The sequence below is a fragment of the Sturnira hondurensis genome, unplaced genomic scaffold (assembly GCF_014824575.4).
Source record: "Sturnira hondurensis isolate 20B ecotype Veracruz unplaced genomic scaffold, ASM1482457v3 Scaffold0021354, whole genome shotgun sequence".
Lineage (NCBI taxonomy): Eukaryota > Metazoa > Chordata > Mammalia > Chiroptera > Phyllostomidae > Sturnira > Sturnira hondurensis.
Genome location: NW_028093985.1, coordinates 7041207 through 7068479, shown reverse-complemented (window position 1 = coordinate 7068479; position 27273 = coordinate 7041207). Strand labels below are relative to the sequence as shown.

Genomic DNA, 27273 nt, shown 5'->3' with positions numbered 1-27273 from the left:
GTAGTCACTACATTATACCTTAAATCCTCCGACCATATTCAACTTATAAGTGAAAGTTTGTGCCCTTTTCCCAGCTTCCCCCTCTTCCCACACTCCCCTCTACACCTGTGTTAAGTCAAACCTCGAGATAACTGTGGCTGCCTGGCTTTATTATTAATGGCTCTTTTGCTACAGTTGAGAGGCAGCCAGTCTAAAAATGCATATTTCAGTGGAACCCACAGAACCTCTCCCCACACACGATGTCGCACGGAGAGCCACAGTGTGTGAGTCAGTGTGTGGTTTTTCCTACTTGCCCTCCGTACCTTCTTGCAGTTCTTTGCAGAGCACGGAAGTTCTTCATCTGGGTAGCTGTCAATGTCTACATCCTTTCCGCAGAAGTAGCCATCCCCAGCCCATCCGACTCCACACTGTGAAGGGAAAGCCCATGAGAGGCCTGGGAAGCCGCACCGGGCAGGAGGTTGACAAGAGCCTCTGCTCCTGTGTGCATGTCCCCAAAGGGAGAGCCCGCTGCCAGATGGCCTTGCTGGGAAGGATCTTAAAACTATTAAATTGTTTTTTGAATAATCTAATGGTTCAGAATTTACTAAGTACAAAGGGAGATACAGTGTGAACCTCCTGCTCCTGTTCCCTTAGCTCTGGCAAGCAAGGTAATCAGTTCCCCTGCATCGTCTGAGAGGTAGGCTATCGGTGGACCAGCAAATGCCCACCATTCTTTTTATCTGTCCTTTAACACAATTGGTTGCGTACATCGATACGTGATTCTGCAGCTTGGTTTTTAAAAAATTAACATTATATCTTGGAGCTCTTTCCACACCACTCCTTGTAGAATTATGTCTTTTTTTTTAATGGCAACCGAAATATCATACAAAATGTGGTATGCACGTGCCTCAGTTAATCCACCCAGTCCTCTACTGGTGGTCGTCACGTTGTAAAGACCTTCTGGATTGCAAACAATGCTGCAACATTTCACTCTAGCACACATGTCATTCTGCACATGTACTGGTTTCTTGGTGTGAAATTCCTGGTCCTAAAGGTGTTTGTGATTTTCAGTGATTGCAAAATGTTCTCCATGGCCTGTCCAATTTCTTTTCTCCGGGGAAACACGGCACTTCCCTTATCACTCCTGAGTCACAGTCATCTCTGTGAACATAACAGTCTTCTGGATCAGTTCCCACAAGGGGAGGAGCCTTCTAGAGTGCCTGACATCTATTTCCACCCATTTCTTTTAACAGGACAAGGCCCCCACAGGCACAGTGCTGGGTCTGTGTGTCCACTGCGTCCCTGGAGAAGTCCGCCTGGTACCCAGGCCACTGGCAGCTGCCGAGAGCAGGCCTCATGTCAGCAGAACAGGCATGAAAACATCAGTTATTCCACACCAGACTCTACAGCCATTTTCTCCGATTGTTACGGCGGGGCTGCAAGGCCTCTGTTATCCCATTTTATATAAGAGTCACCTAGGCTTGGCGTGGTTAGGTCCCTTGCTCAGCATCTCAGAGCTGGGACTTGAACAGTCTAATGCCTTCCGCCATCTATTTTTGGTTAATGAGAGCTTTGAATTCATCCTCTGACAGGCTATCTTCTGGTTGACCTCATTAAAGGGTGTTTGACAAACCAAAGAGAAAGGTTGTTCCATAAGAGGTGTCCCTGGTATGAGATGGCACCTGGCAGCCCTGCCGAGGAGCAGGCTGAGCACTGACAGGGGCTGGCAGGACCGCAGAGGACACGGGGGAAAGGACCTGGAAAAGGACAGGCAGCTAGAAGGGCAGGGAGAGGAAGAGTCCGAGGAGCAGTCAGGGCCAAGGGAAGAGAAACTCTGCGTGAGTCAGTGTTAAATTTCCTGGCCTCACTCATCAGAATAAGGTGATTTCAGATGGGTGACTGCCTAAGCAGCAGCCTGCCCACTCAGTCGTCTGCGCTCTCCTTCTGCAACCCCAGAGGCGAAGGCAGGATTCCAAAGACAGCCCTCCCGCCACTGCCCCACTCCCACTCAGCTGCTTCCTCGGGCCTTGGAAGGCCTGCAGTGCTCGGCCATGGGGTATGGTCCCTGACTCACTGTAAAGAAAAAATCTCCTCTAGGAACAAGTACATTTTTAATGAGCCATTTCCTGGCAGATTACATTATTTTAGTAGTCACACCAAGTGTATTAATCCTTCACCATCTGTTGCCGTGCCTTATTACAAATTCAAAAACATATTAACAGCCCCATCACCCACTGTCCCAGGGAAGTCGTTAATTTGTTCACAGAAAATGAGGATTTAAATATAGGTCTATGCTTCTCTCTCAGTGGTGATAAACGTGCCCGATCCATGGGAATTAGGGAAACTGTGTTTCCCCTCTGACCCAGCTTGTTTCTTCAGCTGATGTCATTGCATTTATTTTTTAAACTTACTCTGGCTCTTTTCATTCTTTGTCCTTTGAAAGTGATATGGCTCATGGTAGAAACTTTTGCGAGCTTCAACACGTCTAAGTGTGAGGCACAGAGGAGAGGGGAGAAGTCTTCCCGAATCCATCCCACCACTCGCACGTGTTCACCATGAACCTGTGAACCTTGGACTCTGAGGGTCGCCCACCAGGGCCTGGCTCACTGGAAAGGGCGGTGGAGGTGGGCAGCCGAAAGTGGCTGATTCATCAGTGCCTAGAATCCATGAGGACTCTGGAGCCTGAGTTTGGGGTGGCAGGAACAAGCCGCCTTCCTCCCCAAGGGCCTAGAATACCAGCCTGGCATGAGACTCAGGTCAGGCCGACTGCCCTGCTCCCTCCCCAGCCTTCTCCTCCCCAGGCCGGCTCCAGGGCTGGGAAGTGCACAGGAAGAAGAGTGGCGATTTCCGAACGTGGGTAGAAGGAGACACAACGCGTAGGGGACATGGGGTTTCTTTCTCTCAGATGGTTTACAACAGCCTGCCACCCCTCCACTGTGAGCTGCCTCCTGGGGCCAGATTTTGAAACTGAATGTCTTAAGGGTGAGGACAGTTAGAAATGACAGCAGTGGCTAATAAGTTACTACAAACAAGTCACTAAGGCAGTAGGTGGAAGGGAGGGAAGAAGGCTCCTTGGCCTCCTGCTGCTCACTTTGCAGACCTTCGGCAGAGTGTGCTTGGGAGCTGGGGCCCCACCAATGAGCAGCCCAAGGGGCACAGGGTCGACCCATGGCCAACAGGGAGAGGAGAGGCAGCTGCTGTTTGGATGGACTTCTAACTGCTCCCCACAAACCCAGATGACGATCTTACCATTACACTCTGTGTTTATCTTGACTGAAATGTTTTCATTTTTGAGGACTTTTACCCTGAAGCATGTAGAAACCAGAATGGTGTTTAAAATGGAGGAGGGTAAAATGATAAAGCAACTTACCACACATGTCACGTCCCCACCCCGCTCTTCGATGCACTGCGCGTTCACACTGCAAGGATTCTGTTCTGGGTTCCTGCAGTTTCTTTCCGTTTTGCATCCCCTCGTTTGATCCCCAGTGTACCCGGGTTTGCAAGGCCCACAGCGATAAGATCCCTGTAAAAGCACAGATAACATGATAAGCCAGGAGCTCAGAAGTGAGAGTGAAGTTATCATGACTATGTTTACTTTGACGTGATGCCAGGATTAAGTGAGACCTGTGCCTGTCTCTCTGTTTACACGTGTGTCTTCCAAGATGGTGTGAATACTGTGAAAGACGCCACCAGAGTGGGGCTGCAGCAGGTCATGCAGGCACAAAGGAACAGAAGAACAGGGCAGATGGCAAGACGGTGAACACTCACTCTGAGAAGCTGGCTTCACTAAGGGGGCCAAGGGGGAAGGGCTGAAAGTTCCCATAAAGTACCCGGAGGAGAAGTTAGAGAATCTACCCTGAGACAAGGGAGATGGAGTTCTACTTGATTAAAACACAAGTGGGAATTTTTTAATTTGCTGTTTGCTTGGTGGTATTTTCTTTCTTAACAACAGAGTGATGAAGGAACAGGTACAGAGAAATGCTGGTGGCCTTGCACTGACAAACCCTGATGAGGTAGACTTGAGGTAGACTGCTATGGCGGAAACCTGCTAACGCCGTCAACACCATTGCCAAGGTACTTCCGTTGCCAGGTACGACATTTTTTTTTTTTAACAGCTTCATAGAGATGGAACTTACATACTATGAAAGAGACCCATGTAAAGTGTAAAATTCCATGGTTTTAGTCACTAACATCCCAGAACTGCCAAGTTCAAAGGATGCTCTTCAATGCTCTTGGACCACTCCATCGGGTCAGTTCTCTCCTCTGCTTCTGCTCCTCTTTCTTTGCCCACATCTTTATTTTTTGAGGTTCTCTGCAGTGCTACTTTCTAGACTGTTTACTTTTCTCCTCCCTAGGTGGCTTTAGTCATTACCTTTATGTCAATGCCTCCTATTTGTGCAGACTAGTTGTGTCCTTAAGCTGAGTGTAAATCCCTGCATGCTCCTCGGCAGCATAGCGTGTGGCGAAGCCCACGGGCTCAGCAGCCGCCCTGGAAGTCTTGTAACATGCGTGGCCTTGGCCTAATTATCGAACCTTTCTGGGCTTCAGTGTCTTCAGCTGTGAAATGGGGATGATAACAGTGCCTCTTGACAGGGTTGTTGTGAGGATTATAGTGATTGTATTTCTGAAAAGCTTTCCATACGAGGAAACTGGGAACCTTTGGATTAAGTGACTCTCCCAGGGACACATAGGAAGACAGAAGCAGTGGGACATGGACTCAGTAGTTCTCTTCCGTCCACAGTCTACTGTGCTGCACTGAACACCTTGGAAACAGCTGACAGGAACCTTCAGAAATAAAACCCATGTCTGAAGATTTAAATTTTAGACCCCTAAGTGAGAGGCATTATAATTTAATGCAAATAACTTTCAAAAGTTTCATGGAATAGTGGATACTGTTTGGGAACGTGTCATCCCCAGTAAAAGTCACCTTCTGGAATAGTGAGAATAAATGAAGAAGCTCTTCACCTTCATAAAATACAAAAGTGATGATATTTTAGTCATTAATATGTATCTAAAAGCCCAACAGTGCAACTTTGATGGAAGATTAAAAACAAATTTGGCAGTTATATAATTATTCTTTTAGAAACTACTTATAAAATTATTCTTGTGTATTCAAAACCATTTTTAGCACAAAATTTTACCCTCATTTGCCAATTGAATAAATTGTGCCCATATGTTCTATATGTGTTTTGGGGTTATGATTTATAAACACACACTTGGGTTCCTAACTGGTCTGCTTTGATCACACCAGCCATGAAAACTACTTACCAAAGTGTTAACGCAGATAGAATTGAGGACACACGCTCCATTTCGACACTCATCGATATCACTGCAGAGCTAGTACAGAAAGATTTAAAGAGACACTCTGTTTAGGTACAAATGCAAAGAAATTTTGCGGTGTTTTGACGCTGCAGTGTGAAGTGAAGACAGGAAATCTCAGGATGAGATTTCTGGATGAGTTCCTAAGTTCCATCTTCCAGTCTATAAACTCTATTATCTTGCTCACCTATTAAGTTTTTAATGCCAATGATATTTTTATTGAATAAATTTTACCTGGCTGTCTCTTGACATGCCTGTTCCTCCTCCCCCATTGCTATATTCTTTAATTATGATATCTATTCCTTCCTTTTTCTCTTTATCCTTTTAAACTTATATTCACTGTGTTTCCTAATGGTAGCATCTTAATGCACATTGCCATTTTTGTTTATGAGCGTATCCACAGTGGTGCTGCCTTTGCCCATGGGTGTCCCACTGGCTCTGGGTTTGGAGTCTGCACCAAGCAGCATGGCTGTGGCCTTAGCTGGGGCCCTGAGGGTTTTACTGCTCCAGAGCTGGTTTTCATGTTATTTTTTGGCTTATCTATCTGCATTATGTGCGTAGCACAAGTCTGGAGCTCATAACTGTATGTGACGTAAGTGTGGAGATTTGATTTGTTGTGGACAATTTTTCATTGGTGTTAACTTTGTTCCAAAACTGACATCAAGCTTCCTTGTTGATTTTTGGGGCTAGTGAAGTTTTTTCATCTCCTTATAATGGGAAAGGTAGCTCTCTGAGGCCCCTGGCTTTATGCAGGGATGTTAGACCTCTCTGTGGGTCCAAGACCACATTTGCTGTATGCACATAGGTGCCAAAACCCAGCTTCCCACTCCTGGGACCTATACCCAGCTCCCATCTCTCAAAGTTAACATCTCTCATGGCATCAGCTTCCACCCACAGCTCTGGTTTTGAGTTCCGTTTCCACATTTCTTTTGATACTGGTGATACATTAAAATTGTTTTTAAATTTAATCATGGTGATTCCCTTCTACCTCAGTTCAATCTACTAAATTGCTGAAAATCCACTGGGAAGTGCTCCTTAATAGCTTACATAAAGCCCCTTCTATTTTGTTTTATCTGTTTTTCTTGGTTTAGTCCTGGAAACTGTGTCTTTAGAGGAGAGGAAGAAAAATGTTGGGTCATTACTCTAATGGCTTATTGTAACTCCTAGCTGTCTAGCTTGCCTCCTTTTTCTAGTCTAAAAAATCATGCCCTCTAGGATTCTTTGATAGGCAGCTAGGAGATAATGAACCTGCCCTTCTTTAAAGCCAATAATTTCCCTAAGGTAGTAAAATATATTTATAGACCAAGCACTTTTAAAGGCTGAAGACATCAAAGAGAATTTCACAGTCAGTCAGTTAAGTAATGACCAGGATTCAGCAGAACATTGGAAATAAATGAAGACTGTCACAAAGTGTCCAAGTGCTTTATGGCCATTTAGAGCTTACAGCAGAGAAGCAGGGGATTCCTCGGGGGGGGGGGGGGGTGATTTCGCCTATTGAAATCCTCCCACCTCTAAAACAGTTTCTGATCAGCAACAAAGACTAGAAAAGTGGCCTAATTTTTTGAAGCTTTTATTTGTTTCCCTGATTTTCAAGTTATTTTTGCCGGACAAAATGTTCAGTGGCTACCAACAAAATATGCCTGAATCATGCTTTACCCCATTCACTGTTTTTCTAGTAATACCATGATTCCCATTGAAGAGCTTCCTCCCTACCAAGCTTTGTTGTTACATTTATTCAGAAATGAGATGGAAAACATCCTGACATGCTCAATGGCACCATGGCATTGGCTGCTCAAGGAGGTAAAGTGTTGTACAAAATGAGGTGGGAGCCGACCAGATTTTCTGCTGGTAATTAAGATAAAAACAAACAAAGGCCATAACTTCAGCCCACCTGTTTATTTGTCTTGGCAAAACTGATCCCAACACCTTGTACCATGGGCCCTGTGAAGCCCACGGGGCAGGCGTCACATCTGAAGCCGGGAGCTAAGTTCACACAGCGCACACCTGGGTAGCAGGGGTGGTACTTGCACTGGAGAGAAAAAAATAAAGTCATTAGTCACATGGTGAAAACACTCTCCAACTTTCATTAATCTATCTGCATGTGCTTGTTTAATCCATTTTGGTGGTCAGAATGGTAAAAGGAAATAAAGGCTTCCGATTTCAGAGTTACCCTGGGAATCCTCGACCCACGCAATCTGGGGATTTGCTTCGCTGTATTACAGGGCAACAGTGCAGCCCAGTGGAAAGGGGCCCTAATGCTAATCACTGCCCTTCCCAGTGTAAAGTCCTTGATATTCTAACTTGGAATTTAAAAATCCCTGCAAAAGGATGATGCTCTTGGACTACTTGACAGCTGTCTGTTATACGAGCCCAAAGGCAGTGCTGAAACAACTGCTAAAAAGGAGAGACCCCGAAAACACAAAGCTCGGGCAGTTGTTGCTTCAGTTAGATGTGACCCATCAGGCCCCGTGCCTGTCTGCGCCCTACCGAGCGAGCCCACGGCAGTTCCAAGGCCCTTGGAGTCTAGGAGATTGGTTCTGATCTTTATTTTTTTTTAAACCATTTCCACTAATGTAAAAAACACGATCACTTCTGGCCCTTTCAAAAGGAGGAAAATTCCAGCTCACAGATAAAAACCAGATGCAGTTTTGTGAAACGTGTACAGAGGTTTCTGCAATTGGGGGATTACTAGAGACTATCTTAATTGCTTACTGCACGGGGAGGTAATGAGCGGAGTGCTACCAGGAGCCTGTAGGAGCAGTGTGTGTGCATCTGTGAGTGAATGTCTGTGTGAATCTGTGTCTATGCTCCTCGTCCCCTCCACTTCTCCTTCAGACCTTCCTCTGGCTGGGTGGGAGGGGAAAGGCACATTCTGATGGCAGCCTTGCTACCTACTATGAACACTACTTTGGGATCGGACTGGTGCCTGGCTAGTCGTGGTCTTGAAATTGGCTACTTCAGAGGCTTTGGCAGCTGACCGACCAGACTGCAGTTGCTGCATGTGTCTTTCTGGCTCTATCCCTGGACTGTTTTGGTTATAGGTTATGGGGACTCGTCAACAGGCCTTGTTAGTTTGAGATTCCCCTTTGCTGCTCTATTTTTGGAAGCTTGAAGAAATCAGTTGTAACCTCTGGGACGTATCCTTATACAGGTCCCCCCCTCCTGCATTTGTAAAAGTGTGGAAAAACCAAAATTACAACAGAGACTGCTTAAGAGAAACAATCCATGGTAGAGTGGAAAGCTGCAATCTCAGTATCGTAGCAACAGGGATGAGCAGGAGAGCCGGAAACACAGAGCGGATGTATTGTGAACACAGCCACACCGTGTGTCATGCCTCCTTCCTCCCACTGCTTACAGGGTCTCATGGTCTCAAAGGCCCCATTAGGAAGTAGTTTTTAAGTAGCCTGGGGGCCAACCCAAGTCATCTCTTCGTCATCAGGCTGGCTTCTTTTTCCATATGCTGTAGGGAGTGCAAGACATTTAGGGAGCCCCTGCCCTGGCCAATTGAGCTTTTACCTCATCAATGTCAGAACAGGTGACCCCATTTCCTGTGTAGCCCTCGGGGCAGGGCCCGCACTGAAAGCCATCTCTAGTGTTGGTGCATCGGACTCCTCGGAAACAAGAGTTGGAGTCACACTGGCGCACTGGGGGTGCGGGGGGTGCAGGGGGCACCAGTGTGCTTGGGGTAGCAGACTGCATGCTGAGAGGACCTAGGAGGAAAACAATAGGCTTATTTACTCCTCCAGGAAACACTGCTGATACAAAATAAAACTTGGTTTTTCAATGAACCTCCCTTTTCTCCCTCTCTGTGCCAAACCTGCAGAACCAGCAGCCAATGTAGCCTCAGCCCGAGCCCACCGGCAGTCTGCCGCTGCTCTTCTCGCCCAGAACGAGCCAGCTACTAGAGAAGCACTTACCGCAGGCCTGGCACTCAGCTATGGTGTTTCGCAAAAATGATGTTTCCTTGACCTTTAGAAATGGGAAGGGGAAAAGGAAAGAGACTGAAAGGGAGTTCCTGATACATAATCCAGGAATGAAAGCATCCATGTGTAGCAAGCTCTTAAACACTTCTTCAAGTAGTTCTAAAGGAACCCTCGATGGCCCCAGCTCTGCTCGGAGCCACGATGTTTATCACACACTTGTCCCCGTTTCAAGGGCATTTGTATCAGCGTCCCAGAGAGGCGGGCTGTGTGGCTCTGGCTGCAGGGCTCATCCCTGCCGGGCTGCAGGCTCCCTGATCCCCACAAAGAGCTTCTCTCATAACACTGGGGCTTTTCTGATGATACGTCTTGGTTGTTACCTGCTGTCTGAGAAGATCCTTCACCTCTCCCAGGAGCTGGTTCAGTTGTGCCATTTGCCCCAAGAACTGCCGATTAAAGTCTCCTATAGCAACAACAAAAGGTAAGGAGCACTCAGACAGCAACGGCCGTTTCTACAGTGACTCAAAAGCAAATGATTTCCCAGAGCATCATTCTGACAAAACCGAGGGTATAGAAATTTATCTTGGTGTGATTCATCTAGAAAATAATGATCAGGATGCCACTCACTAGTTCAAAATTCATGTGAGTTATAAAAATAAAAAAGCATGACGAAAATATTCCTTGCCCTGGATTTTGGCACAAGAGCCTGACTTCTGCAGATACCTCCTGCAGGTCTGCTGCGGACAGCCCACCTTTTGGTAAGGGGACCCAACCCATTTGGAGGCCCAGGGGTTGGTCTGTGCTGACGAAAGTGTGCAAAGAGCCCAAGAGCCTCCACCTGTGCTGGTGGCGGCCAGGGGCTCGCTCTGTTGCAGGAAGCAGTCTTGCAGGCTGGCCACCTGGAACAGCGGGCCTCTCACCACCAGCTTCAGCTCTTCCAAGAAGTCCTGGAAAAAATCAGATTCACACCACTCAGTGCTGATGCCACTCAAAAAGCCATGTGCTTGCACATTCACACAACGTTCATAACAGAGTTGCCCTGTACACTTGGACCCTGACATCTTACATAATTTTGTGGTTTGCATTTTTCTAAACCCTGCCAGCCCTATCCTTCGTACTGAAGCAAGTATAGACATTTCAGCCAGAGCTGAGGAAAATGCCGGCATTTAACTTGGTCTGAGAGTTCGTGAAGGCAGCTGTGAGAAGAAGAATGGCTATTTCCTTCATGGTAAACAGTTATTTTGCGGCAGGAGCCTCTTAAGAATTATTTGGAATTTACATGGAAGAGAAGAACAAACTGACAGGAACCAGAGGGGAGGGAGGAGGGGGGATTGTGGGGGGAAAGAAGGGGAAGGGTCATCAAGGAACATGTATAAAGGACCCCTGGACAAAGACAGTTGTTGGGGGGAGGACTGAATGTGGGAGGTGGGGGTGAGTAGGGCAGGGGAGAGTAGTGGGGGGAAATGGGGACAACTGTAATTGAACAACAATTTAAAAAAAGAAAAAAAAAACACAAAGAGTTATCTGGAATTTGCCCTGGCTGGTGTGGCTCAGTGGATTGAGTGCCAGCCCAAGAACTGAAAGGTCGCCAGTTTGATTCCCAGTCAGGGTATGTGCCTGGGTCACGGGCCAGGTCCCCATTTGGGGGCATGTGAGAGGAAACCGATCAATGTATCTCTTACACATTGATGTTTCTCTCCCTCTCTTTCCCTCTCTCTAAAATAAAGAAATAAAATCTTAAAAAAAAGAATTATCTGGAATTTGTTTATGGAGTTTAGACTGTAACGTATTTTATTTATTCATTCCACTTTCAAAGAGCATTGTTTTTAGGATGTCCTGGCTCTAGGTTTTAGAAAACTCTGATTTTCTTGCTTTATGAGAATAAATAAACAGTATATTCTAAGATTATTAGGTAGCTGGCCTCACATTTTTACTTTATTGGTTGATGTCAATCATTCCCTGTTAGTCACAAAGTCAATTTCCTCACCCTTTAATTTTATAACTTTTACTTGTATCCATTATTATTTCTATATAGGGCAGAGAAAGATTGTTATTTGCTGATGTAAAGCCATCATTTTCATTTTAGAAATGGGTATGCTAGGAATTTTCAGGGCAAGTCAACTTTGTAATTAGCTATGTTAAGATGCATTCAACATGCGCTGGGTAGCAGACGGTGTGTTGGCCATCGTACTTCCAGGTCTGTGGAGGCCAGACTGGGGCTGTTTTGCCCCCACGGTAACCCTAATGCCTAGAATGTGCCTGTTTGTTGACTGACTGACTGAATGAGTAGGTGGCTGAAGAGAGGGCACCCTGGTCCTTGCTGATAGTCTAAGGAGCTAGGACTTTTGAGAACTTTTCCATAAGGGTAGTTTCTGATGACCTTGTCATGGCTGACTCCAGGCTGTTAGGAACTGACTTATGTGGTAATAGACACTAATTTCTGAAATGGTGAGTGAAGTAATTTCTTTCATTCTGATTATTTTGGCTATTTAGGGGGGGTTCAAAAAATAAAGTTTAGCATATCTCTCTATTCATTAATCTTTTCCTCTTATTTAAATCCACTTTAAATAGATGTGTGTGTGTGTGTGTATCTGTAAAAACAAAATAAAAAAGAAACTTGGATTTTAGGTTTTTTGTAATTTTTGCTTTAAAATGCTTCCTAATTTCCAAGCACAAAATTCAGTATTAGAGTCATAGTTTTTTAAAAATATTATCTAGAACATCTCGGCATTCCTAGCTGTAATGGAAATTACTGCTTATATCCTTATATCTTAGTTACAATACAGCTTGTAAGGCACATGTGATAAAGTAGAAATGGAAGATGAGAACGGATAGTTAGAAGAGAGCAATATTATGGACCATAACAGATGAACACAGTTACTGACTTTGGCACTAACTTTCATGTCAGATAAAACTCAGGACCTATGGCCACTTATAATTAATGGAAAGGACAAAGAAACTAGTTCTTTATAGGAAACAAAGTATTCCCTAGCATGCAATCCTAAAACAAATACATGTGGCAATTTCTAGGGCAGATGCAGTGATGCAATGAAAAAAGTTCTATCGGCATGTCATAGAACAGAAACCAGAGAAAACAGGGGTTTTTAAGGGCACATGGAACTAAGTTGGCAATAAGGTCCTTTTTGTTAGGGATGTTCTGATAACACCTTGTGAAAAATGTTCCTATTGCTTAGCAGTTTCCAATCGTTCTTTTAAATTTTCATTAAAAATAATAAATAACTATGGAAAGATTAAAAATATGTCATTCTATCATCCGAAGATAGTCTTTAAAATTTTGCCATTTATTTCCAACTTTATAATTGTATTCAAACAGTCTCCATTTATCATCAAAAGCAGAAGTTACTAACTTTGACTTCGCATTAGAATCAGTATTTAAAAAAAATACTGAAGGCTGCTGTGTATGACGCACACCCACACTTTCATGTGCATTGCACAAAGGATTATTATACCCATGATGTGCAATTATTATATCCATGTATAATGCGCATCCTTATTTTTCCTTCAAAAATTTGCGCAAAAAGTGTGCATTATACATGGCAAAATACAGTACTGATGCCTAGGCACCACCGCTACAGATTCTATTTCAAATTATCTTGAGGACAGGCCCTCTATCTGTGGTTTTTCAAGTTTGGCAGGCGACTCTACTATGCAGCCAGAACTACAGCCACTGATCACCTCAGCACACACCTCTGCATTCTCTGAGCCTCAGCAGCTCACCTTTCCATTTCAGAGAATGGTTTGTGGGTTCTTACCTGTGCCCTCCTCTGGAAAGTCCTCAGTTCAATGGACTCAGGACTCTGGGAGAGGCCAGAAAAGGCTCTGGGGAGATTGTGAATGGAATCCACTTGGGTGCAGTCCACGTAGAGCTCTACAGAGCCAGACCCTCGCTGCAAATTGCTCAGTCGCAGGAGGACCCTGTGCCGCTTGCCGTCAGCCAGCTGCAGGTTGTTGAAAACCACCAAGTGGATCTTCCCATCATTCTTCAGGTAACGGAGGATGGCTGAAACCAGGCACAGATCAACACACAATGAGATAAGGGGGGCAGGCAGTTCTGGGCTCAAGGGCCTCCAGGTCACAAGGCTGGGTCACTGGAACCACACATGTTCATCATCTTGTGTGCCAGGCATTATTCCCACCACATGTTGTGTACTTGAAGAGACAGAAAAAAAAGTAGCAAATTTGAAAATAAGCAATATAATAGCAGATAGTGATAAGTACAATGAGCAAGTAGAACCCATGAAAAATCCAGTAAATCCAAGTCAGCGCCTGAGGGCATGAATGCATTAATTTACCACTTACTGAGCACTACCATGCTGGGTGCTGCCCACAGTTGTTTTAAACACTTAATGTCTACTCATGGCAACCTATGACACTGGAAAATCTAATGATGAGGACAGTGAGGCAACATGCTCAAGGACACAGTAGGTGGCAGGACTAGAATTTGAAACCAAGGGTGGCTTATTTCATGCCAAGCACGGACCATCCTTTGCCAGTGTGCACTCTGCAAATGTATTGAATTGTGTGTAATCTGCCATATATTCCCTCAGTCACACGTCTTTAACAATGCTCAGTTAGAAAATTAAAGGTATCCATGGTTGCAAAAAAAAAAAAAAAAGAAAGGAGGGACTTCACTATCTTATTTTCTGTTTATTTGCTTTCTATGCATGTAGCCATCTGTTCATACATCTTGTTGAGCTCATGGAATCAAAATTCATGCAAATTTAAAAATTATGCTTTTTATCTTGCTTTTTACTCTATTACTGTCCTGAATATATTGAACCATGAGTTAAAATTTGTTCTTGGGTGCTGAGCCTTTGGAAGTAAAGACCACTGGGTGAGGTTTGCTACAAAGAGCAAAGTGATTTGCTTCTAAGGGCTTAGTGAATCTACCCAGAACACCTCTAGCTCAATCCATGGATACCGCTGTCAAACACAACTTCATCACCAGAAATAATCCTAAGAACAAGGTTGAAGGCTGGGTGTTAATGTCAATAGATAATTAAGGTAGTAAACATATAATTGCAGCTCCAAAGGTCTGAGTGAAAGTTTCTGCCCCAGGGTAGAACAGTTAGTTTTAAATTGGTATAACTTTTCTGAGGACAATTTGGTGACAGATACAAAAACCTTGAAGCTATACAGATACTATGGCCCAGAAATGCCACTTCTAGAAACTGATATTAAGGGGAAAAAACCCAAATGTATGGATAAGAATATTTACTTCAGAACTATTGTAACAAACATTTGACACAACATGTATGTCTAAAAAGAGATGGAGGGCTGGCTACTTAAATAATGGTATAATCATAAAATGGAATGCAGTGGAATTATTGCACCTTAAAAACACAAAAAGAGAGTAATGTCAGCATCATGGCAGTGTAAGAAAACCTCTTGGTCTCTCCCCTTAAAGTTACAAGTTGGACAACTATAATTTAAGAAAGGATTCCCTACTCGACACACAAACACCTCTGAGAGATCCACACATTGAAACACTGGAAGGTGGGCATATCGGAGCAAGTGGGTACAGCGAAATGGGAGAAGGACAGAGATGGGAGCTGCATACGTGGTCTGGTGCCTGCCACGGCCCCAGCAGACATGATGGTGGTTGAGTTGCAACCCCCACATGGCAAGCCAGAGGCTGATACATATTGAGGCTGAGCACAGGGGTGGGGAAGCAATGCGAAGGGTGGCAGCTGAAGCCACCCTTACCAGAGGCAAAAAGAACAAGGCCACAGAGGTGTGAATCTACCCCTCCTCACCTTGCCATAGCCTGCCAAGCTCTAGCAGATGTGGCAGCAGTGGAGGCAGGCCATGAAGGCACAGAAGCAACATTCTATCTAGAGTGGTTTGTACTTATTATGGCAAAAGCCAGTGGGGGGGGGCCATGAATGCTTGAACCCACCTCCATCTGCGTACTCCTCCCCCACTCATCATGGTAGAACAGGTAGAGGCGGCTGGGACACCTAAGATAGTGCTGCATGGCTGGCAGCTTCTGGTTGCAAGAAAGCAATGCCAAGAACTCATAGACCTGGAACACCATCACCCACCACACCCCCCATGGGAGTGGTGCCCCGAGACCAACCTCATCGTAGAGGGGATGCTCACCTTTTGTAGGGGGAATATGGGGTATTTCCCATGGGTAAGGTGACACTGCCCCACAGAGATCCCCAAAGTCCCAGTATTGCAGATAAGAGAAAATGCAAAATTGAGGTATAGTATCATTGACTGGAACACAAAAGAAAGACCTTTACTTATAAATCTGGTGATGGGTTAAAGGCAACAACTACTTCAAAAAGATTTCACCCCTTCAAATGCCTAGGCAGAGAAAGAAGCCATGAAGTACCATGAACAACCAAGGTAGCAAGGTATTTCAGAAAGAAAATTTAAAAATCCCCAGAAAAAAACTCAAAGACATAGAAGATTAAGACTTAAATGCATAGAATTCAAGATTGCAGATCTAGGAAAAAATCAAGATACAAGAAAACTCAGATAGGTGGTTTGATGAGCTCACAGTTAAAAATCAATGAACAAAAGGAATACTTTATCAAAAAGATCGAAATAATAAAAGGGAATCAAACAAATTCTGGAGCTGAAGAACTCAATAAATGAGATGAAAAATAGAGAGTTCAGGAACTAAAGCAGACCAGATGGAATAGAGAGTTAGCAATCTTGAAGACAGAAATGTATAGATGACTCAGGTAAAAGAGAAGAATTGAGAGTAAAAAAAAGAAAGAAAGAAAGAAAGAAAGAATGCCAGAACCGGCTGACTCCACGAGAAAGAGCAATGTAAGAATAGTAAGTATAGCAGAGGGAGAAGAGACTGAGAAGGGGACAGAAAGCTATTCAAATGAGTAAGAGAGGAGAACTTCTCAAACCTATGAAAAAAGCTGGACCCCCAAATCCAACCTAACAGAACACCCAATTATTTTAACGCAAAAGGACCTCCTCCAAGGTGAGGTATAGCAGACAAAGAAAGAATTCCCAGGGCAGCCAGAAAAAGAAAGACTGTAACCTATAAAGGAAACCCCATTAGATTATCTTTGGATTTTAAGCAGCAATCCTATAGGAGAGAGTGTAATCAAATATTCAAAACATTGAAGGAGAGAAATCACAAGCTAGAAATACTATAGCAAGCAAAGCATTTTTTTAGATATGAAGGAGAAATAAAGACTTTTGCAGACAAAAGTTAAGAGAAGCCACACCCCATGAACTGCATTAGAAGAAATATTGATGAACAAAATAAACTAATGAGCAAACAGAACCAGAGGCACAGAATCATGGCACAGACTGACAGCTGTAAGAGGTGAGGTGGGAAGGTGGGGACAGACTGAAAGAAGGTGAAGGACTAGTCAAAGAGCATATATGAAGCACCCACGGACATAGACAAGGGGACTGACTGATTATGGAAGTAGGAGATGGGCTGGGTGGAGGGGGCAGTGGGGAAGAAAGTGAGAAAAATGCAATAGCATAAACAATAAAATATTTAAAAATACAAGAAATATTGAAAGAAGCTCTTCTACTTGAAACAAAAACATAAAAGAATACAAAATTGTAAGATGACAAACATGGACAGAAGGAGGAAATCCTAACTCTTTTTTAGAATAGGGTTTAAACTCTTAAATATAACACAAAGTTTAAAAGTGATAAAAACATTAAAAAGATTACAGCTTCTGCAATTTGAAAATGAACATGAAGCATAAAAGGGGTAATATGTGACAGCAAAAAATAATAAGGGAGAGGAAAGGACTAAACTTGCACAGGTGAGTGGAAATGTGATGCAATCCGAAGAAAAAGGACTATGTATGAAACATTTATTTTTGCAAAAACCTAATAGCAACTACCACATAAAAATCTAGAACAGAGACATGTAACATTAAAAAAGAAAAGAGAAAGTGGAGAGAAAAAAATCATGAATACTACCAGACTAAAATAGCAGGCAAAACACCAGGGAAAAGAAACAGTGGAGAAACACAGCAACCAGAAAACAAAAGATAAAATGGCTATAGGAGATGATTCTGTAACTAATCATCCTAAATGTAAATGCATTGAAGTCACCAATTAAAAGACACAGATGGATTGAAAATCAAGACCCGATTATATGTTGCCTCTAGGAAACCCATCTCAGCTACAAAGACAAACACAGACTCAAAGTGAAGAGGTGGAAGACAATACCCAAAGCAAATGGCAGTGAGAAAAAAGTGGGTACAGCTATATTTATATCAGACAAAAATGATTTCAAGATTTAAAAAAGGCAATGAGAATCATAAACTTAATGACAAAAATACAATCGACCTAAAAAGTGGGCAGAGAACCTGAACAGTCATTTTTCCAAAGAGAACATACAGATGGCCAATAGACATATGAAAAGATGCTCCACATCACTAGTCATCAGAGAAATGCAAATTAAATCCACAATGAGATATCACCTAACATATGTCAGAATGACTATCATCCATAAATCAACAACGAATGTGTTGGAGAGAAAATGCCTGTGTTGGAATGTGTTGGAACATGTTGGAGAGAATGTGTTGCAGGAAGGGAATCTTCATACGCTGCTGATGGAATTGCAAATTGGTGCAGCCACTATGAAAAACAAAAGATTAAAAATAGAACTACCATATGACCCAGCAATCTTACATTTGGGTATTTATTTGAAAAAATTTAAAACTAGTTTGAAAAGATATATGCATCACTATGTTCACTGCAACATTATTTACAATAGCCAAGTTATGGAAGAAACCTAAATGTCCATCAACAGACAACTGAATAAAGAAGATGTGGTATATATATATAGTGGAATATTACTTGGCCATAAAAAGAATGAAATCTCACCTTTTGTGACAACACAGAGGGACCTAGAGGGTATTATGATAAATTAAATAAGGCAGACAAATATTGTGTTTCACTTATATGTGGAATCTAAAAAATAAACAAAGAAAGAAGAAACAAATTCATAAATATGGAGAACAAAGTGATTGTTTTCAGATGGGAGGGAATTGGTAGAATGGATAAAAACAGTGAAGGGATTAAGAAGCACAAATTGGAAATTACAAAATAGTCACAAGGATATAAAGTACAGCACAGGGAATATAGTCAATAAAATCATAATAACTATGCGTGGTATTGGAGGTATTGGACTTACTGGGGGCGTAACTTTGCAAGTTACATAAATATCTAACCACTACACCACAGTACATCTGAAACTAATATAAAATTGAATGTCAACTGTAATTGAAAAATTTAAAAAACTTAAAAAAGGGAACGATAGACAAAGTTGGGCATTGTATAATGATAAAGGGGACAATACATCAGGAAGACATAACACTTCTCAATACATATGCACACAAGACAACTTGGGAGCAACAAAATACATAAAGCAATTATGACAGACCTAAAGAAGAAACTGACAATTATAGTAGGGGACCTGAATACCCCATTTAGAGTAATAAATAGATCATATAACAGAAAATTAATGTGAAAATATTGGCCTTAAATGACACATTAGACCATATGAGCATAAGTGAGATTTACAGAGCTTTCCATTCCAAAACAACAGTACATATATTCTTCTTTAGTGCACATGGAACATTCTCAAGCATAGACCATATATTGGGCCACAAAACTAGCCTCAATACAGTTAAAAAGATTAAAATCATAGCAAGTATACTCTCTGACCACCAACAGTATGAAAATGAAACTTAATTGCAAAAATAAAACTGGAAAAGCCCATGAATATACAGAGGTTAAACAACATGCCACCAAACAACTTCTGGGTCCACGAATAAATAAAAGAAGAGATGAAAAGATAGAGACAAATGAGAACAACAATACATCCTAAAATTTGGGGGATGTAGCAAAAGCAGTATTAAGAGGGAAGTTTATAGCATGAAGGCCAACCTCAACAAACAAGAAAACTCAAGTTAACAATTTAACATTTCACCTTAAACAACTAGAAAAAGGAGAATAAACAAATCCCAAAGTCAGTAGAAGGAAATAATAAAAATTAGAGCAGAATTAAATGAAATAGAGAACAAAAAGGCAACAGAAAAATTTAATGAAACACAGACCTGATTCTTTAATAGGTAAATAAAATTGAAAAATCTTTGCCTAGACTAAGGAAAAAAGACTCAAATAAATAAAACCAGAAATGAAAGAGAAATGACAAGACAAGACAAGAATTCCCTTGTCTTGCTACTGTTATTCAATGTAGACTGGAAGTTTAGCCAGAATAAAAGGCATGAAAACTGGGAATGAAGAAGTAAAATTTTCACTCTTTGCAGGTGCCATGATTCTATACAGAGAAAACCCTGAAGACTCTCCCAAAAGACTAGTAGAAGCAGTAAACAAATAGAGCACAGTTACTGAATACAAAAGTCAATGCACAAAAATTCATGTGTTCCTATACACTAACTGAAATATCACAAAAAGAAATGAAGAAATCAATCCCATTTGCAACTGCAACAAAAAGGATACCATACCTAGGAATAACCTTAACAAAGGAAGTGCATGACCTACACACTGAAAACTATAGCGTGTTGTTGAAAGAAATTTAAAAAGACATAAAGAAATGTAAAAAAATGTAAAGGATTGGAAGAATCAAAATAGGTCTATGCCATTATAACTAGAGCAATATACAGATTTAATGAACTCCCCATTAAAATCCTAAAGGTATTTTTCAAAACAATGGAACAAAGAATCATAAAATCTGTATGGAACCATATAAGATCCCGAACAGCCAAAGTAATCCTGAGAAAAAAGAACAAAGCCAGAGGTATTACATTCCCTGACTTCAAATTATACTAGAAAGCTACAGTAATCAAAACAATATGTTATTGCCAGAAAAAACAGACACACAGACCAATGGAATAGAATTGAGAGCCCAGATATAAAACCACATGTATATAGGCAAATAATTTTTGACAAAGAAGCCAAAAACATACAATGGAGAAAGGAAAGCCTCTCCAATAACTGGTGTTGAGAAAACTGGAAAGTTCCATGCAACAGAATGAAGCTGAACTACTATCTGATGCTACAAACAAAAAATTAAAATGGATTAAAGACTTAAATACAAGATCTGGAATAACAAAATACATAGGAAAAAAACCATAAGTATTAGACTTAGGGACCTTGGTCTCAGATTGGTTTTTGGAACTTAGCCTCAAAGGCAAGGGAAGTAAAAACAAAAACAAATGAATGGAACTACATCAAACTAAAAAGATTCTGCACAGCAAAAGTAACCATCAATGAAACAAAAAAGCAACCAGCTGAATGTGAGGAGGTATTTGCAAATCATATCTCCAATAAGGGGCTCATATCCAAAATATATAAAGAACTCATACAACTCAACAACAAAACAAAGAATCCAATTAAGAAATGGCCAGAAGGCCTGAACAGACACTTTCCCCAAGATGACATACAAATGGCCAACAGATATATGAAAAGATGCTCAACTTCACTAGCTATAAGGGAAATGCAAACCAAAACCACAATGAGATACTACCTCACACTTACTAGAAGTGCTATTATCAGTAAGATAAGAAATAAGTGGAGAAAATGTGGGGAAAAAGGAACCCTCATACACTGCTCGTGGGAATGTAAGTTGGTACAGTCACCAGGGATAACAGTGTGGTGATTGCTGAGGGGTTGGGGGTTTTAGGAGACTAATGGTAATAAAAAAATACAATAAAGATGACATTAGAAATTGTATAAACATGGAAAAAAGAGAAAAACAGTATGGAGGTTCCTCAAAAAATTAAGAATAGAGCTACTACAAGACCCAGCAATCCCTCTTCTGCGTATCTATCCAAAAAATGTGAAAACATTTGTTTGTAAAGATATGTTTATCCCTATATTTATTGCAGCACTAATTATGGTGGCCAAGACATGGAAGAACCTAAGCGTCCTTCAATGGATAATTGGATAAAGAAGATGTGGTATGAAAAAAAAAAAAAGAAAAAGAAAAAAAGATGTAGTATGTATACACAATGTAATACTACTAAGCCATAGAAATGAATGAAATATTGCTATTTGCAACAACCTGGATGGATCTTGAGAGTGAAGTAAGTCAGACAGAAAAAAGACAAGAACCATATGATTTCACTCATATTTGGGATATAAAACAAAGTTACAAGTGAACAAACAACACACAAAAAACTCATAGTTGCAGGCAATAGTATGCTGCTTAACCGAAGGGAAAGGGAGATGGGGGAGGGGAGATGAGGGTAAAGTGGGTCAAACACATGGTGACAGAAGGACTCTGGCTGGTGAGCACACAACGCAATGTGCAGATGGCGCACTATAGAGTTGTACACTTGACATCCATATGATGTTATTAACCAATGTTACCCCAATACATTTAACTAAAAAACACAAAAAGACACTCCTAATATTTGTTGAGTGCAAAAATATTATGAGTCAGTATAGTTTCACTCAGAAAATATAATATATGTGTATGTATATATGTATATACACATACGCAAAAAATTAGAAGGGGATAATGTCAACATTAATACGGTCAGTGCTTGCATGATGTGCTTTTTTCTCTTGTTCATCTTCACTGTCTAATTTTTCTATAAGAAACATGCACATCTTATAGAACATAAAAAAGTAAAAAAAAGAAATAAATTACATACATATACCCAGAATGTGCTGTGGTCCATTTGCATGATTTGATGCAAGTATTCTGACCAGCTTTTCTCAGACACCTTGTCTAGAGAGTGTAAATACCAGCTTGGCACTGCCCCAGGGAGTAGCCAGCCAGGAATACCTGCTTGTGTGACAGTATTGCCAAGAAAACAGTCCCTACTGTGAAACAGTAGACTTTTCCCACATCAGATTTTCTAGATTGATGCTCCCACCTCTTCCAAACTGACAAGATTTGCTTTTCCACTTGACCGTGGCTAGAGAGGGCCTGATGGCCTCAGGTCTGGCGCTGTACAGAGGTGCCAGGAGGAGTCACATAGATCTCTTCTGCCTATGTGGTCAGCACCTGTTGCTCACCAAGAGACAAGAATTGACAGGGCTCGGTGGGACAGACTAGCTGGACTATAGAATGATACTATGTTTCCTGAAGTTCAATCATTGATCACACTTGAATGAATATGGTATATTAAGAAAAAGAAAATAGTGGGAAGGAAGAAAAAAGACATAAATTAAAATTCTTGAGGCGTTTTAAATATGGCATAGAACAGAATTTTTACCCCTTTATTTAATACTGTTTAAAATTTATAATACTGACTGCATGGTCAAAAATTGGAGGCATATACAGTGCCCAAAAGAGGGAGAAAGTAAACCTAAATATGCACCTATTTAATTTTTTAAACATCTATTTTTTTCTTTTTACTTTTTGGAACAGTTTTACAAATACCTAGAGTTTTTAACAGGCCAATAAAAATACCACTTAGACCACCAAGCTTCAATTAGGTTGCAGACACGTATGCTCAATATCTCATTACTCTCATTATGACCAAGGGTACCTAGCCTGCTTTTACAACAGGCATTCCAGGGCATGTGGGTGTGATTTATTTTTATAACTGAATAGCTAAGTTTAATTTTGTAACTAGTAACTAATGGAGTACTTTACACATAACAGATGTATATTAAATGTTAAAATATGAACTTGCAATGAATAATTAAATGATTACATGAAAGCTTTTCACATATAAAATATAAAAGATTTATTAGAGCAGCGATTCAAGATTTATTGCAGGTCGCAAAACCTACTACTGTGTTTGTGCTGCCATTTAAGGGTGCCTCTGCCTTGCTTTGTGCCGTGATGCAACACTGAAATGACAAAGTCTTTATGCTCCTAGCTCTGTGACAACAGCAAGAAGAAAAAAAAGGAAAAGAACTATGAAAACTTCCATCTTCACAATGTCTGTTAGCAGAAATATTTTCAAGGGCTTTGACATTCACCATTCTTCATATTCGATCCCGTAATACTCATTTTTCTTATGGCTCCCATTTTCATTTTTCTTTTTTATTGCAAATTCCTTATGTCCGTGCTTCTATACTTATTTTATCTTCAGAGCAGTAAGACTACCCCAGAGAGCAGGCAGGCGCCTGCTCAGAAAACTCAGCATTTTCGCATCAGTCATACTGAGTCCAGAAACAGCCTAAAGCTCTGATGCTGGAGCCTACAGCCCTCCGGGCGATCTTCTTGGAGGCAGCACCATCAGAGTGGAAAGAACAGACATGGAGCCTTCCTCTCTCAGGTCCCCATTTCCCAGTGCTCACCTCTCCCTACCTGAGCCCAGCATTCACATAGCCAGTGCCCTGAGGTTGGGGGAGCAGTCTTCTCCTGGGTCCACCACACCTCTGTCCATCACCACCCAGGAGCACCATTCTCAGGAAAATGGTCACTAGAAACAACTCTGTTTTTCAGCTGTGGCACACTGCATTCTTTTGCTCCCTTTTCATTTGTCAATAACTGAAACAAATTAGCTTGGGATTTTTGCCTGGTTCTCTCTGGAAGCTAGTACGAAGGACTCCGCACATCTGGTTAGAATGGAAGGCTGCTGATCTTTGAATGGCGTTTCTTCCTCTACTCTGTTCCATCTCTGGGTTTCTTTGTCATATTCCTGACTCACCTTCCTACTTTTCTGCAGTTTTTCTGGACTGACAGCTGGAGCTTCTTATAGGACTGTCTGACCAAGTTATTGCCTTCTAAAGCAACATACAAGCAAATAAATAAAAGCCTTCAATAGCTCCCTAGTGGTTTCTCAATAACATCTAAACTCCTTATCCCTGCACTGACCCCAACCTTCCCATCACTTTCATGACCCTCTCTGCTTCTGGAGCCCAGCCAAACTGAACAATCTGTTCTGGGTTTTCACCCCTTTCTAACTTTTTCCAGCTTGTCTCGTCCTTTTCTTTCTGTGTGGAATGTTCTCCATAGCTTTCCTGCCTGCTCCATGATTGCTACACATCTGAACCCAAGATCCAACTCAAATGCACCCTATTCCTTGAAGTCCTCCTTCTTCCCCATGGTTGAAAAGTATCTGCCTCATTCACGTTCCCGTAACACTTTCTCAGAACTTTTCTAGATGTACATTTCCAGGACTCGGATTCCAGTTATGGCTCAGATACTGAATAGTTATGTGACCTTGGGCTTGCTCACTTTACTAAATGTCCACTTACTAAGTGTCTTCTAAATGCAGTTAACTGCTCTTCTGACTTCATTTTGTTTTTAGTGGTAGTCAAATAAGAAAATGCAAAACTAACCGCAGAAGCACAAAAGATTATACAAAAATACTATGAACAATTATGGGCTAACAAATTGAACATTCTGGAAGGAATAGATAAATTTTTAGAAACATAAAATCTCTGAAAACTGAATCAAGAAGAAACAGAGAATCTGAGCAGACTGATTACAACTAATGAAGATGAAGCAGTAATCAAAAAATTCCCAGCACACAAAAGTACTGGACTGGATGGCTTTCTAGAAGAAATTTATTAAACATTCAAAGAAGAACTAACACCTATCACTCTCAAACTATTCCAAAAAATTCATGAGGAGGGAAGACTTCCAAGCTCAAATTACAAGGCCAACATTATTCTAAGTCCAAAGTCATATATAAACGCACTACAAAGAAAGAAAATTATAGGCCAGTTATCTCGGATGAACATAGATGCAAAAGTCTTCAACAAAATAATAGCAAACCAAATCAAACAATACATTAAAAAGATCATGCACCATGATCAAGTGGGACTCATTCCTGGGATGCAAGTTTGGTACAACACCTGCAAATCAAGTAATGCGATTCACTCCATAAACAAAAACGACAAAAATCTATGGTCATACCAATAGATACAGGAAAAGCTTTTGAGAAGATCCAACACCCACTTATGGTAAAAACTCTCAGAAAAATGGGACTAGAGGGAGTATATTTAAATATAATAAAGGCCATATATGACAACCCAGAGTTAACATCATACTCAATAGGAAAAAACTAAAAGCACTTTCCTTAAGATCAGAAATGAGACAGTAATGTCCACTTTCACCACTTCTATTCACATAGCACTGGAAGTTCTAGCCACAGCAATCCAAGAAGAAATAAAAGGCATCCAAATCAGAAGGAAGTAAAATTGTCACTATTTGCAGATGACATGATACTGTATAGAGAAAACCCTAAAAATGACGCCCCTCCCAAAAAACCCTACTGGAAGTGATAGATAAATTAAGTAAAGGAACAGGATACAAAATAAATATCCACAAGTCAGTTGCATTATTATACACCAGCAATGGACTATGAGGGCAACTAAGAGAACAATCCCATTTACAATTGCATAAAAAACATCTAGGAATACATTTAATCAAGGATGTCAAAGACCTGTACTCAGAAAACTATAAGACACTAAAGAAAGAAACTGAAGAAAATACAAATAACTAGAAGTATATACTGTATTCATGGATTGGAAGAATTAACATTGTTATAAGTGTCCATGGTACCCAAAGCAATCTATAGATTCAACACAATTCCTATCAAAATTCCAATGGCATATGCCACAGCTCTAAAATAAATAATCCAAAAGTTTTATATGGACCACAAGACTCCAAATAGCCACAGCAGTCTTGAGAAAGAACAACAAATTTGGAGGAATCATGCCACTCAATATTAAACTATACTATAAGGCCATAGTCATCAAAACAGAACCATAGGTACTGGCACAAAAACAGACACATAGATCAATGGAACAGAATTAAGAGACCAGAGATAAAGCCATGTCTTTAAGGTCAATTAATATTTAACAAAGGAGGCAAGAACATACAATGAGGTAAAGATGGTCTATTTATTCAATAAACAGTGTTGGGAAAACTGGATGGATATGTGCAAAAAATAAAACTAGACCACCTCCTTACACTATATACAAGAATAAGCTCAAAATGAATGTAAACTTAAGATTCAATAGCATAAAAATCCTAGAAGAAAACAAAGGCAATAAAATCTCTCACAATTCTCTTAGTAATATTTTTCCTGATATATCTCCTCAGGCCAGGGAAACAAAAGAAAAAACAAACAAGTGGGACTACATCAAACTAAAAAGGTTTTGCACAGCAAAGGAACCAACAAAATGAAAAGACAACTCACTAAATGGGAGAACATATTTGCCAATGATACATCTGATAAGGAGTTAATAGCCAAAATTTAAAAAGACCTTGTACAACTCAATACCAAAAAACCAAATAATCCAATTTAAAATTGGGTGAAGGGCCTAAACAGACACTTCTCCAAGGAGGACATGGCCAATAGACACATTAAAAGATGCTCAACATCACTCAGTCATCAGAGAAATGCAAATGAAAACCATAATAAGACATTCCCTCACACATGTCAGAATGGCTATCACCAATAAATCAACAAACAAGAAGTGCTAGTAAGGATGTGGAGAAAGGGAGCCCTCGTGCACTATTAGTGGGAATGCAGATTGGTGCATTCTCTATGTGAAACAGTATGGAGATTCCTCAAAAAGTTAAAAATAAAACTGCCTTATGACCCAGCAATTCCACTTCTGGGTACATAGCTGAAGAAACTCAACACAAGGCTGTGTTGTGTTTGTTCAAAATAAAAAGCTCCTGCATTGCTAAAGAAAACAGTATTAAAATAAAAAGAGAACCAACCATATGGGAAAACATATTTGCCAATGACACCTCCGACAAGGGTTTAATCTCCAAAATATATAAAGAACTTACACAACTCCACTCTAAGAAGACAAGCAACTCAATTAAAAAATGGGCAAAGGATTTGAACAGACACTTCTCCAAGGAAGACATACAGAGAATCCAGAGACACATGAAAAGATGCTCAGTATCACTAGTTATCAGAGAGATGCAAATTAAAACCACAATGAGATACCACTTCACACTGGTCAGAATGGCATCATAAACAAAGCAAAAAACAAGTGTTGGAGAGGCTGTGGAGAAAAGAAAACCCTAGTGCATTGTTGGTCAGATTGCAGACTCGTACAACCACTACAGAAAACAGTATGGAATTTTCTCAGAAAACTAAAAATGGACCTACCTTTTGACCCAGCAATT

At 41.0% G+C, this 27273-nt stretch overlaps 1 protein-coding gene across 1 annotated transcript in view; it reads right to left on the bottom strand.

Moving 5' to 3' along the window:
- The window catches only part of THBS4 (thrombospondin 4), a 56765-nt gene that overhangs the window by 11691 nt on the left and 17801 nt on the right, over positions 1-27273 (bottom strand). Inside the window, exons 3-11 of the mRNA XM_037032296.1 lie at positions 12992-13239; positions 10057-10165; positions 9599-9681; positions 9216-9267; positions 8815-9008; positions 7190-7327; positions 5248-5316; positions 3350-3502; positions 303-407 (exon numbers count right to left, since the gene is read on the bottom strand). Of these exons, the coding sequence (XP_036888191.1) occupies positions 303-407; positions 3350-3502; positions 5248-5316; positions 7190-7327; positions 8815-9008; positions 9216-9267; positions 9599-9681; positions 10057-10165; positions 12992-13239 (1151 nt within the window). The remainder of the gene's footprint in view (positions 1-302; positions 408-3349; positions 3503-5247; positions 5317-7189; positions 7328-8814; positions 9009-9215; positions 9268-9598; positions 9682-10056; positions 10166-12991; positions 13240-27273) is intronic.